This window comes from Sinocyclocheilus anshuiensis, unplaced genomic scaffold (genome assembly GCF_001515605.1).
Source record: "Sinocyclocheilus anshuiensis isolate Anshui unplaced genomic scaffold, SAMN03320099.WGS_v1.1 scaffold1132, whole genome shotgun sequence".
NCBI lineage: Eukaryota > Metazoa > Chordata > Actinopteri > Cypriniformes > Cyprinidae > Sinocyclocheilus > Sinocyclocheilus anshuiensis.
The window spans coordinates 785,498-798,678 of NW_015552678.1; the positions used below are offsets into that span (position 1 = coordinate 785,498).

At 38.0% G+C, this 13,181-nt stretch overlaps 2 protein-coding genes across 5 annotated transcripts in view; one reads left to right on the forward strand and one right to left on the reverse strand.

Moving 5' to 3' along the window:
- Window positions 1-5,633, forward strand: part of LOC107667532 (U5 small nuclear ribonucleoprotein 200 kDa helicase-like) — a 24,494-nt gene extending 18,861 nt beyond the window's left edge. For both annotated transcript variants that reach the window (XM_016459211.1, XM_016459210.1), the window contains 11 exons: window positions 768-876; window positions 965-1,073; window positions 1,164-1,353; window positions 1,549-1,713; window positions 1,974-2,095; window positions 2,197-2,340; window positions 4,000-4,176; window positions 4,271-4,431; window positions 4,559-4,640; window positions 5,205-5,297; window positions 5,378-5,633. In XM_016459211.1, the coding sequence (XP_016314697.1) occupies window positions 768-876; window positions 965-1,073; window positions 1,164-1,353; window positions 1,549-1,713; window positions 1,974-2,095; window positions 2,197-2,340; window positions 4,000-4,176; window positions 4,271-4,431; window positions 4,559-4,640; window positions 5,205-5,297; window positions 5,378-5,527 (1,502 nt within the window). In that variant the 3' untranslated portion in view covers window positions 5,528-5,633. The remainder of the gene's footprint in view (window positions 1-767; window positions 877-964; window positions 1,074-1,163; window positions 1,354-1,548; window positions 1,714-1,973; window positions 2,096-2,196; window positions 2,341-3,999; window positions 4,177-4,270; window positions 4,432-4,558; window positions 4,641-5,204; window positions 5,298-5,377) is intronic.
- Window positions 5,634-5,676: 43 nt separating this feature from the next.
- The window catches only part of odf2b (outer dense fiber of sperm tails 2b), an 8,445-nt gene continuing 940 nt past the window's right edge, over window positions 5,677-13,181 (reverse strand). The window contains exons 3-19 of one of the 3 annotated variants that reach the window (XM_016459231.1): window positions 13,078-13,176; window positions 12,793-12,963; window positions 12,526-12,713; window positions 12,316-12,445; window positions 12,102-12,221; window positions 11,904-11,978; window positions 11,353-11,424; window positions 11,057-11,173; window positions 10,790-10,975; window positions 10,440-10,549; window positions 9,373-9,508; window positions 9,151-9,261; window positions 8,814-9,077; window positions 8,599-8,717; window positions 7,302-7,464; window positions 7,092-7,217; window positions 5,677-5,926 (exon numbers count right to left, since the gene is read on the reverse strand). In XM_016459231.1, the coding sequence (XP_016314717.1) occupies window positions 5,762-5,926; window positions 7,092-7,217; window positions 7,302-7,464; window positions 8,599-8,717; window positions 8,814-9,077; window positions 9,151-9,261; window positions 9,373-9,508; window positions 10,440-10,549; window positions 10,790-10,975; window positions 11,057-11,173; window positions 11,353-11,424; window positions 11,904-11,978; window positions 12,102-12,221; window positions 12,316-12,445; window positions 12,526-12,713; window positions 12,793-12,963; window positions 13,078-13,176 (2,352 nt within the window). In that variant the 3' untranslated portion in view covers window positions 5,677-5,761. Of the gene's footprint in view, window positions 5,927-7,091; window positions 7,218-7,301; window positions 7,465-8,598; window positions 8,718-8,813; window positions 9,078-9,150; window positions 9,262-9,372; window positions 9,509-10,439; window positions 10,550-10,789; window positions 10,976-11,056; window positions 11,174-11,352; window positions 11,425-11,903; window positions 11,979-12,101; window positions 12,222-12,315; window positions 12,446-12,525; window positions 12,714-12,792; window positions 12,964-13,077; window positions 13,180-13,181 lie in introns of all 3 variants that reach the window. The other 2 variants (XM_016459232.1, XM_016459230.1) reach the window with 2 other exon arrangements.

Sequence of the window (13,181 nt, forward strand, 5' to 3'; positions counted from 1 at the left end):
GCATGATAACACACTCAATCAGTTGAATGAATGACTCAATACTCACTCATTAAGTGACTTACCGTCACTTACTGGTAGTTCAGTTGAGAAGTTTGTTGAAAAGTATGCATTTTTCCCCTCAACATTTCTTATTTGTATATTCATAAATGCATTTAAAACATTAATCTCATAACATTATTTATTGCAGTTGTAATTATTGTTATTTGCAGTGTAAATTATTTAATCTGACTGGTAGCAGCCCTATAGTGTATATTTAATTTATTGATAAATTGTAATAATTTGGTTAAAAATAGGCCTTTGTAAAGGTAAATAAAATATGCAGATTTAAGTATGTAAAAGCTGATAGAACACTGATGAAAATATTGCTTCAGAATAAATTGTTTGCAAAACCAAAGATCTCGGTGATGCATTGCTTTTGTGGGGATATTTTGTATGGTATATTATCTGCTGATATGAAAAGTTCACTGTATATCGTAATAATAAATATCATTTATTACAGCAATGATATTTTGTATTCTTTTTAATTTAAACACATTCAATATTACATATATGTATGTAATAAAATGTGTATTTCCATTACAGGTTTAGGTCTTAAATTTCATATAAGGTGGTATTAAAAAGGTCTTAAAAAGTCTTAAATATAACTTGTTCATGTCTGTAGAAACCCTGTATGTAATTTTTGAATGAATTATGAGGTTAATTGAACTTTTGATTAAGGTGTGTTTGAGCTAAAAAAAGTGTTGCCCCCTTCTGCTCTCTCATGCCAGGTGCCATTCAGGTGATGGTGGCATCTCGCTCTCTCTGCTGGGGCACCAATATTTCTGCCCACCTGGTGATTGTCATGGACACGCAGTACTACAATGGGAAAATCCATGCGTTAGTATTTTCTTATCCTTAGTGGGCTCAAATGATTAATGTCATCACCAGTATTTACTCTTTGCGTGTGTGTATTGCTCAATGTTAGATATGTGGACTACCCAATCTATGATGTGCTCCAGATGGTTGGAAAGGCTAACCGTCCTCTCCAGGACGACGAGGGTCGCTGTGTCATCATGTGTCAAGGGTCAAAAAAGGTCAAGCTTACTCTAATCTACACATTTTCTTGACTTAATATCACAATTGTTGGTTCCCTCTTCATAACTTTGAACATCCTTGTTCTTTAGGACTTCTTCAAGAAGTTCCTCTACGAGCCTCTGCCTGTGGAGTCTCACCTGGACCACTGTCTTCACGACCATTTCGATGCTGAGATCGTCACCAAGACGGTGGAGAACAAACAGGATGCTGTAGACTACATGACATGGACGTTCCTGTATCGCCGCATGACCCAAAACCCCAACTACTACAACCTGCAGGGTGAGGAACCACAATCCTTCAACTACCCACAATTTTCACTACAGCAGGACAAATGGCTCGACATTCAAAATCTAGATTTTATGCTACAAAATGTACAATTTGTTGCAACAGGAATGCATGTGAAAATAGTCAAGCAACAGTGTAATTGTAGCATTTATTTAATGCATCAGAGACTAAAATCTCTTCGTTTTGCAGGTATGTCTCATCGCCACCTGTCAGATCATCTGTCTGAGCTGGTGGAAAACACCTTGCAAGATCTGGAGCAGTCCAAGTGCATCAGCATCGAGGATGAGATGGATGTGGCACCTCTGAATCTGGGCATGATCGCAGCCTATTACTACATTAACTACACCACCATTGGTGAGGACTCTCTTTGTTTAACACACTTCATTGAAGTCAGGATGAAATAAGTAGCGACATATCTTTTCTCTTTTGTGACATGCATATGAGTGTAATGGATTATTGAAAAAGGATGTAAGGTGGACACTTAGTTCTATCCATCAGTAAATTTCCATTTCAAACCGACTTCAAACACAATCACTAAGCATCAAACGTGCTTCTTGATTGTCCTGGCACATCTGTCTCATCTGATGCAACTGTTTTCTGTGCCCTCTCTCCAGAGCTGTTTAGTATGTCCCTGAACGCCAAGACAAAGGTCCGTGGCCTCATCGAAATCATCTCCAATGCTGCGGAGTATAAAAACATTCCCATCAGGCACCATGAAGACACCCTGCTGCGGCAGGTAAATCAAAATGCACTTTCCTTGTTTTGACTGAGTGTAATATGAACTCTTGAACAGACAGACTGCATCAGAGCTCTGTTTAACAACTCTGACTTTTTCAGATGGCTCAGAAAGTTTCTCACAAACTGAACAACCCCAAGTTCAACGACCCGCATGTGAAGACCAACCTGCTGCTCCAGGCTCATCTGTCCCGCATGCAACTGAGCGCTGAGCTCCAGTCAGATACTGAGGAGATCCTCAGCAAGGTGAGGGGAAACACTTTAAGCACATAGTGAACCTCTTTTGCAGCTCAACAAAAAGAATTTTAGTGGCCCCAGTGCATACAAATTTTAATTCATAATTAAAGGCGTAATTTTTTTTGTATGTACAGTGGTGGCCAAAATTGTTAGAACACTGACAGATCTGAAAATATTGACCTTTTTTGCCTTCAAAACATGATTTCATTTCATAATGTTCATGAAACATGCAGATGGTTGCTCTGAGCACAACAAATATCAGATGAAGTGGGTCGTACTGTTTTTATCCACTTTTAAAGGTGACATATTATGCCACTTTTTACAATATGTAATATAAGTCTCTGGTGTCCTCAGAATGTGTCTGTGAAGTTTCAGATCAAAATACTCCACAGATCATTTTTATTATATAATTTTGAAAATGCCTATTTTGAGTGGAAGCAGAAACACGCTGTTTTTCGGGCCTGTGTCTTTAAATGCAAATGAGCTGCTGCTCCCCGCCCCCTTTTCCAGGTTATGTCTGTGAAGGTAAACAGCTGGGAAATAAATTGCATGTTTATTTTAGATCTGTGTGGCAGCAGCAATATACAGTACCCTAAATAAATCAATAAATCCACTGCTCTCTTGTCTCCTCTGAGGCTGGGACTCTAAATATTGTTCTGTGCTCGTCTGTGCAGCCAAAGGCAGAACAGTTAGCATGTTTTGCTCAAACTTTCGGCATGGCATTAGAGCTGGTACACTGTTGTCGCTTGCGAAAACACAATAATGGCACCGTGGGTGGAAACTTAGATTAAGGGGCAGTAATATTATAATGAGATCCCCTTGCCACGTCACCAAGGGAGCGAGATCAAACGCGCTCGTTTTCTCAGACGCTTGCAGAAAAAGGCTTCCCAAAACAAAGTTACTGGGTTAATCTTTTTCAGGTTTCCTTGGTTGGTAGATGCACCAGGGACCTGATTATAGCACTTAAAACCTGGAAAAGTCAGATTTTCATGATATGTCACCTTTAACTTTAATATTTGGTATGTCCAGCTTTTGCAGCAGTTACAGAAGCACATCTCTCTGGCATAGTGTCAATATATTTCTTGAGAACTTCAACACTAATGTTATCCCATGCCTTCTGCAACTCAAGCCTACGGCTTTCCTATGAATGTACAATAGATCTGTCCAGTTTAATTTCCAACTCGCCTCAAATTTGCTCGATGGGGTTGAGCGCCGCATTTTGAGGGAGTCAGTCCATCATTTTTAATGTTCCAGCAGATTCTTTCCATCGCAGGTCGTTCCGGCAATAGTTCATTTTATGAGTATTGTAATGGCCAATTCAACAAAAACAACTGAAACCTCTTAAATATGCCAAGTGTTCTAACAATTTTGGCCACCACTGTATTTGTTTTTGAATATATAGATTTTAGTTTTTAGTTAATATATTTACATTTATTTCATATACCACCTGTCAAAAGTTTATATGTTATTGAAAGCATAACATATTGAGCACAAGAGACTCTTTAAAAACAAAAAAACAAACATTTAAAAAAAACTGACTTTTGATGTGTATAAGTGAAAAGGTTTCATCAAATGACTACATAACAGCTTTTGGCTTATCTTTCTTTCATTTTCTTTAATTGGAGGATTAAATTAAATTTTCTTCTCTTCTCTTGCCTGTGTTTTCAGGCTGTGCGACTGATCCAGGCGTGTGTAGATGTGCTCTCCAGTAACGGCTGGTTGAGTCCGGCGCTGGCTGCTATGGAGCTGGCTGAGATGGTTACACAAGCCATGTGGTCCAAAGACTCGTACCTCAAACAGCTACCCCACTTCACTTCTGAACACATCAAGCGCTGCACGGACAAGGTGAGCACTGGGTCTGAATGGGTTGAGGATCATCTAAACACTGTACATCATCTTTTGGCTGTCTGTCTTATCTCTGTTGTGTTGACGTGTATAGGGTGTGGAGAGCATCTTCGACATCATGGAGATGGAAGACGAGGACCGCACTGGTCTTCTGCAGCTTACAGATGTACATATGGCAGATGTGGCACGATTCTGTAACCGCTATCCCAACATTGAGCTGTCGTATGAAGTGGCTGACAAAGACAGCATCAAGAGGTACGAACTGAACTCAGAATGCAGAAGGCTTCAGTTGAAAATGTGTAACCTTTTGTGGGTGCACAGTTATCATTTATGCCATTAATCACTTTGCTGAAGGTATTAATTGATGTTCTTGTGCTCACAGTGGAAATCCAGTGCTCGTCCAAGTGCAGCTGGAGCGAGAAGAGGAAGTTACAGGTCCAGTCATTGCCCCTCTGTTCCCTCAGGTGAGTTTCTATTGAAAAACCCTATATTTACAACGTTAATGTTTTGGGTCGGTAAGATTTGCAAAAAAACATTTTTTTTAATAAAATTATTTGAGCTAAAATACCGTAAAAAAAACTACTGCAACTTAAAATAAATATTTTCTGTTTAAATATATTTTAAAATGTTAAAAATTAATTTTCAGCAGCTATTACTCCAGTTTTGTGTCACATGATCCTTCAGAAATCATTCCAATATGCTGATTTGCCACTCAAGACACGCTTCTTATTATTAATGTACAACAGTTGTGCTGCTTAATATTGTTGTGGAAACGGATTCATTTTTTTCAGGATTCTTTGATGAACAGAAAGTTCAAAAGAACAGCATTTATTTGAAATAGAAGTATTAAAAAATAATCTAAAAGTCTTTATTATGACTCAGTTTAATCAGTCTTTGCTAAATAAAAGTTAATTTCTTAAAAAAAAAAAACTTGACACCAATCTTACAATAAGATCAACTGATGAGATGTTGAGTTTATTTGATAGAAATGCAGCGTTACTTCATGATATTTTGTTTGTTTTGTGCAGAAACGTGAAGAAGGCTGGTGGGTTGTTATTGGAGACCCCAAATCGAACAGTCTCATCTCAATCAAGAGACTAACTCTTCAACAGAAGGCCAAGGTCAGTCCTGCTTTAATCCAGTATTCCTGTGTAGTCTTGTGAGAACTGTTAATGACTTGGGCTCTGTTTCCATCCCTCAGGTGAAACTGGACTTTGTGGCACCTGTTGTTGGTGTGCACAACTACACACTGTACTTCATGAGCGATTCCTACATGGGCTGCGACCAGGAATACAAGTTCAGCATGAATGTTAAAGAAGCAGACAGTGAGGGAGAAAGTGACAGTGATTAATTCCAGATTAGTCATAATGAACGGTTGTACTGTCATGTGAAAGCAGTTTTAAATGTTTTTATATATATATATTTGAGGAATATTGTGACTGTTTAATTCATTGTGATTTAAATAAAGAAACATGTACATTGGAGATTTTGTTTTGCACTTTTTTATTAAAATCAGAAGAAATCATTGAGGTCTTTTAAAGTCTTAGAATAACTGCATTAAATAAAGAACTGGCTCATTTGTGGTTTAGATGTGGGGATTTAGTGAGCTTGTTAAAGCAGAGTCTCCAAACACATTGGTGTATGAAGCCTTAAGGTAGTGGACGTAGTTCTGCAGGCTGCGGTTGGCGCTGTTCACTTGCTCCAACTGGTTCTTCATGTCCTGAAGTTTGCACTGAAATCGCTTCTCCATCTGAAAAATGAAACCCAAACTGCTTCTAAAAGGTCCTAATGCAAGCGCATATATGATTATTTGACATGTAAGGAAAATGGCAGATTAAAACAAGCGAAGCATCAGCAGCATGTTGCTGATTCCCACAAATCACTGACTCAGCTCAGTTTTTGACTTTTAGTGACCTTTCAAGTGGTTCATGTTTACTGGATGATTTTTATGCTGGTGATACACAGGGCCTACGACCGATCTAAAGTATCCAGATAGACATTTGTTACCCATTCTCAATGGGAAAGTCCCCAAGCAACATTGATCAAAAAATGTTGCCCCGTGTATCATCAGCCTTAGAATTTTGTAGAGATTGATGGGCTTGAATTTCCATCTTTATATCAAATGCCACTAGTACTAGTATATCAAAAAGTTTTTGTAATTATTCTCATTGGTGACATTTCTCTCAATAATAAAGCAATGTTATCACACTGGCGTTTGCTTGTTTCAGTCTACAAAGATTGATATCTAGCTGCTTAAATATTTTAGAGAATTTTTTTTAACTGCCCATGATTTTCCAAAATTTCCAGAGGGTAATACAATATAAAAAAAAAAAAAGTTGTCTAGAAGCAACTCTAAAAACTGGCCTCATAGACTTCTTTTATGAATATGTTTCTACAGAGCCTCTAAAGGGACATGGTGAAGGAAAAAAAGACAGGAGGGAAAATATATTTCAATGCTTTTGCATTCTCTTACAGAAGTACTGCATTCCCCCGACTCTCAAAAGCACTGACATGATTTTTCCTCCTCCCACTTCATTTTATGTCCATCACCAGCTTTGCGTTCACTCACAAAGTTTCTCGGGAACACAAACTTGCTAGAGAACGGAAACATTTTCTGTGTGAATGCAAAGTTTATAAGGGCAGACGCAAAAAAGCATTGAAATGACAAATGACCATTTTTTTCTCCCGTCGTCTTTGTTTTTTTTTTTCATCGCCATGTCCCTTTAGGCACACCATACGTTTTGGTCATGTTGGATTTTTTTAGCCAAACTCAACCACAGCTCAAAATGATTTACTCTTACTATTCACAGAGAATTTTACAGTATAATCATTTGATGATTTTTGTTTTCGTGGAGCTTGTCAAGTATTGTGCAATGGAAAGTTTCAGAGCTCATAGTCTGCCATCGAACACTTACATCCTCTTTGCTGCGGCGCAGCTGACCCAGCTCATTTTTAGCCAGGCTCAGCTGACTCTCCAAATCCAGCATTTTAGACTGAGCTGAGCGTTCTTTGGACAGCACCCGCTCCAGGCTCTGGCCCACCTGTGAACAAAGACTCATGTATACACTAACCTCACACAGGTGCAACATCTGCAGCATCAAAAAGAATTTGCTGTGGACCGTGACCTGTCTCTGCGCCTCTTCCCTGGCCTGCTCCAGCTGTCTGTAGATGGAGTCACACTCCCGGCTTCTCTCCTCCAGACGCAGCTGCGTGTTGTGGATGGTCTCTTCACGCTTCGCGACAACCTGAAGCAGATCCCTGTTCTGAGTGCTCACATCCTCCATCTTCCTGTGTGGACCAAGAAGAGAGAATGATACAGAAATGCGACAAAGTACAGTCGAACCAAACTTTATTCAGACACCTTCAACATTACTCACATTACCACAGTGTATTCGCTATAGTTTAGAAAATGGTAATAAAATATGACAAGAATGGTATCAGAACAAATTCATCTTGATAATGTCAGATTACTTTGATGGAAAGGTATGTAATGGATTACAATCAACCAAAAATGATTCAGCTGTTAAATTTAAGCACACAATGAGATAATAGCAATTAAGGTCAACCAATTACCAAGCAATGCTTAATTTTGTTCAGTCTGTGGTGTAAAAAGGTCGCATTAGCAATTAAAGAAAAAAACACTTAAGAAAACATGGTCAGGTCAAAGTGTCTGAATAATTTTTTATCAATTTTACTGGTAGTCCACTGTATGAAGAATTTTTGAGTATAATATGTCACAGTTTACTTTATTTTGCTATCCTCACTTACATAAATGAACTATAGTGTCCTGCACCCACTAGTAAAAAAATATCAAAAATGATTTCTGAATAATTTTTGGTTTGACTGTATTTAACTTCAGCTCTTTGTGTCAATTGGGTGTTTACGTTAAAGACCCAATTAAATGTTATTAATTTATTAGTATTTTCTGTGGACATTTCCTTTTTAGAAGGAAAGTTATACATCAAATTTAAATAAATATTACATAAATAAATACAATTAAAATGTGATGCTTTCTAGCCAGTGACAGGAGAGCAGAAAATAATAATCTAATAATGATAACAATATCAATATATTTTGGTTTATTTATTAGAGGAGATGAAAATTTAAATAGAAATTATAATTTTGATTCCTTTTCAAATATATAATATAATATATATTACAGGAAGAGTTCATTTGTTTCATCATTTATTTTGTAATATATATTTAATAGAAGAGAATGGAACTAAAATATGAATAATTCATCATTTGATTTCATAAGGTCTTTTAAATATTACATTATAATACATTATATTATATAAGGAGATAATGCCATCAATATATTTTGGTTTATTTTATAAAAGAAGGACATTTAAATGGACATTTTTCATAATTTAGATTTCACGAGGTCTTTTAAATATTATATTATATTTATTATATTATTACAGCAGATGTGCCGGAGACCTTTCAGTGCCTTCCATGGAGCGTTTCAACTGCATGTTCTCTTCAAGTAGAAATAAGTTCTTCTCCTGGAGATTCTCTGTTTTACAACTCTGCTGCTCCATCTACACACAAACAAGAAAATACATCATGAAATGAAAAACCCTTCTGATTCCACTGTAATATTAGTGGTGTAAACATGAATAAACCCGCATGATCACCTTGACTCTGAGCTCAGACAGAGTGCTGTTCTGCTCTGTGTTTCTCCTGTCCTGGATGTGCATGTTCTCTCTGGCCTCCCTGAGCTCGTTCTCCAAGCGCTTCAGAGCTTCACGCAGCATCTCCATTTCCTTCAGCCGAGCATGGAGCTGCTTGCGGCTCTGTTCCACCTCTCTTTCCATCTCCTCGCAGTCACTCTGTGCTTCCTTCTCCACCATCTCCAGCCTCAAAGTGTACTCCTCTGACTCCAAGCGTGTCTTTTGCAACTGCAAGAATTACGAAGGGTTAGTGTACTACGACTCAGTGAAGATGGACTGTAATGAGCTATGTTAAAAGCACCTGACTCTTGTAACCCTCTACCAGACTCTCAAAGTCTCTGAGAGAAATCTTCAGCTGCTGCACCTCCGACTGAGACAAAGACAGTCTGTCCTCTGTGGCTGACAGAGTGCTCTAAAAGAGGAGACATGCAAGGTAATGCACAAAAATCTAAATCAGAGCTTAAATGGTTTTGGATGAATAAGAAAAGTCTAGATCTAGACAAGATTTTATTAGATTTCTTGCCTTGAGTCTCTGGTTTTCCAGTTTGGTGGCTGTGTTCTCTGAGGTGAGGAAGTGCAGACGGCTGAGAAGCCCCTCTCTCTCTGCGCAGGACTTCTCCTTACAACTGCGCAGCTGTTCACTCAACTCAATGAGGCGACTGCAAAGAGAAACGTCTACAATCACCATCCACTATGAGCTCCACTAAATATGACAATTGGGTAAATATCAGGAAACCCCTCAATATTTTATACTGAGTTTATATTTCATAAACAACAAATTATATTCTGAATAAAGAACCATTTTATTCCCCTTAATTCTTACTACCATATTCCAAACAAATACAGTATATATAGATAGATAGATATCATATTCTCATCACTGTAATGTGAAAAAAGTATTAAATTATATTTATACACTACCATTCAAAAGTAAAAAAGGAAATGCCACAAAATTCCCATAAAAATATTGAGCAGTACTGTTTAACATTGATAATAAGAAATGTTTCTTAAGCACAAAGAATGATTTCTGAAGGATCATGTGACACAGAAAACTGGAGTAATGATGCTGAAATCTTAAAGATCATTGTTTGAATGTATTTTAATGTAATATGGTAAAACGTAATTTATCATGCCAATAAGAAAATGAATGAAGTAAAGATAAAAGATAATAGGGATAATGTAGAGCAAGTAAAATGCTCATGGTGGTAATGAGAAATGGGTAGGAAAAATATGTTTGCCACAAAACAATGCACATCTTCAGAAATGCAGGTTTTATTTACCTTATGCAAAAAAATAAAAAAATTGTGATTTTGAAATGAAAGCTGACTGGGACATTCTCTTAGCAGGGTTTGTGAGATTCACCCAGTAACACAGACCTGTTTTTGTTTTGTTTTTTTTACAAAGGAATTGATCGACAATTAAGTTGAAAGAGAATTTCAAAAACTCAAATCTCACTGATGTATAAGCCCAAGCATCATAAACTACTCAGAACATAATCCATAATTTACACTAAAAATAATACATTATAGACGTGAAGACTAGGCTGAGCTTCAGTGGACACTTAGAACAAGTGAAGATAGAGTCACTGACTTATTTAAGGTGGTGATCTCCAACTCCAGCTGGCTTTTCTCTCTGTTCTGTTTGGAGTAGCGCTGCTGAAGCTCCTCAGCAGTAGAGAGAGCCTCTGCTAACTGAGCCTCCTGAGGAGATGACACAAACACATCAGAGTTTGCACTGCATGGCTCATACTGGCCAACTGCATAAAAATCAGTCTTTCAAGTCAAATGAATACATGAGCCAGCAGTGCCATATTAAAAAAGGACACTTTGAAAATGATTTAATCAATTAGCACTTTGTAAATCATGAAAGTCTACAAAATATTTCTATGAATTTTATGAAACCCTGTAGTACAGTTCATGTATTGTTCTTCTGTCCAGTACCTTGTCCAGGAGTTGTGCAGAGAGCTGTGCAGCTGTATTCACACTTTGTTCAGCCTGTTTCCTCTGGTCCTCCAAGACCTGTTTGTGGACGTCTCTGTCTCCTTCACAATGCTGCTTCAGCTCTCTCATCTGCTCCAGCAGGCCTTGCACCTCCTCCTGCTGACGCTGCAGTGTCTCTTCCAGCCTCTGTGCCACAGTACAGTACAGACTTACATGATGTACCACTTTATGTCAATAAACCCATGACTAAGGTAAAAGCAGGCTTACTTGAATCTGAGCCTCCAGCCAGTTATTCTCAGCTTCTTTCTTGTGCAGCTGATTCTGCAAGCGACTGCGGGTGGATTCAAGAACCTTTGACAGCTCTCCTGCAGTCCTCAGATGATCCTGTGATGACAATCACAAAACACATTCTTAAAAACACTTCCTACAACACTGGAGCTAATCTGATGCATATTCACTACATGCAAGCATGTAGAAATGCAGAAGAGGTAATAAAGCATTCCGTAGAAGAATCTTATGCAAATTATTAAAAAATAAGGGAATTAGTGAGATATCATTATTACCTTTTCATTTTCCAAATTCTCAGTCATCTCATTGGCCTCTCTGTCCCTGTGGTTGAGTTTAGTCTCAAGTTTCTAAAAGAGAAAGTAAAACATTATAACCACTTAAAATAAATGTTTTTTTGTTTTGTTTTAATGTATTCTAAAACGTCTTTTTTTTTTCCTGTGATGGCAAAGCTGAATCTTCAGCAGCCATTACTTTAGTATTCAGTGTCACATGATCCTTCAGAAATTATTTTAATATGCTGATTTGGTCCCTGAGAAACATTTTTAATTATTATCAATGTTGAAAACAGTTGTGCTGCTTACTGTTTTTCTAGAAACCCTGAAACAAATTTATTTAGGATTCTTTGATGAATAAAACGTAAAAAGTTCAGCATTTATTTTTACAGAGATTTTATTTTGTAAAACAAGTCTTCACTGTCACTTTAGATACATTTAACGCATACTTTTTGAATAAAATGTATGTGTATCAAGCTAACAACATTGTTATATATAGTATACATAAATATATATATAGAGAGAGCAAGAAATGTTGGAGTTAGATTACAAACCCTTTTCTCAGCCTCAGATTCAGCAAGTTTTCTCATTAGCATCTCCTTCTCATCAGACAACCTCAGTGCATCTGTCTGTGGTGAAAAGGACAGACAAAACAGACATTTTTTGTTTAAAAAAAAAGTGCATATACACAATACTGCAGAACCAACAGCCAACCTAAATATGAGACAAATTTAGTTAGGACGTTTTTATACCTCTCGTCCATGCTGTTCCCTCAAAAGACGTCTGAGAGTGCGGTTTGTCTCCACAAACGTGTCCAACTTTTGCTCTAGTAGCTCATGTTGACAACCCAACTGATCAGAGTGCGTCTTTGACTGTTTTTGTCATGAATGCACAAAGGGATTTTTTTAATTATTATTCAAGAGAAACGATTCCAGAGGTAACTGAAAAGTTTGGAGTTTTGCCAACCTTCTTAAGTTTGCCCACGGTTTCTCTCAGTGCTGTCACTTGTTTGGCTACAGCCTGGCCGTCTATCTCAGCTTCCACCAGTTTCCTCTGCAAAGTTTCTATCTCCTGGTGTGGAGGTCCTGTTTCTGATCTATCCACATAATTCACACATTTTAAGCATTTGGCCACAACAACCCTAAAAAGAAGCTAGTGTGTCAGAAAGAACTATACCTCATATGTCCAGACTCAGCCTGCGTCCCATCTACAGTGCTACGCAGATCAGCATTCTCGCGCTTTGTCCTCCTTAAGTCCTTGCTGGCTTCTTCAAGTCTTTCCTCATGCTGATCAATCAAACGCCGACAGGCGCTCAACTGCTGTGACTGGTGCTTTAAGTGGTCCTCTGCCTGCCGTAACTTTACCTGTGAAGATTTAGACATTCAAATCCACAATGTTGCACGATGAATTGTGAGTCCATCTTATAGTCATGATTACCCATACCTCACTTTTTATACAGTCAACCTCTGACATTAGACTTTCAATTTTTCTCTCATATTTGTCGATTACTCCTCTCGCATCGTCCTCTTCACTGGACAGGTCAGTGAGCTGCAGAGGAGGTGAAGAAGGGTCAGTGGCCCGTCCCGGGGTGATCTCTAAGCAGCGAGTAGGCCCCTGATGGAAATTTTTTATTAAAGTAGTCATTCAGAGTCACAATTTTAAAAAAAATGACTCATTATAGATGATTGATTTGTGCTGGCAACTGGGGTAGAATAGGACTTAACAAACCTCCCTTTTGTATTCTCTTCGTCTTGAAGCCTTTGCAGGAGGAACCCAGGGAGCTCGGACCTTTACACTGGCAGTGGATCGTAAATTGCTCACTTTCCCCTGCT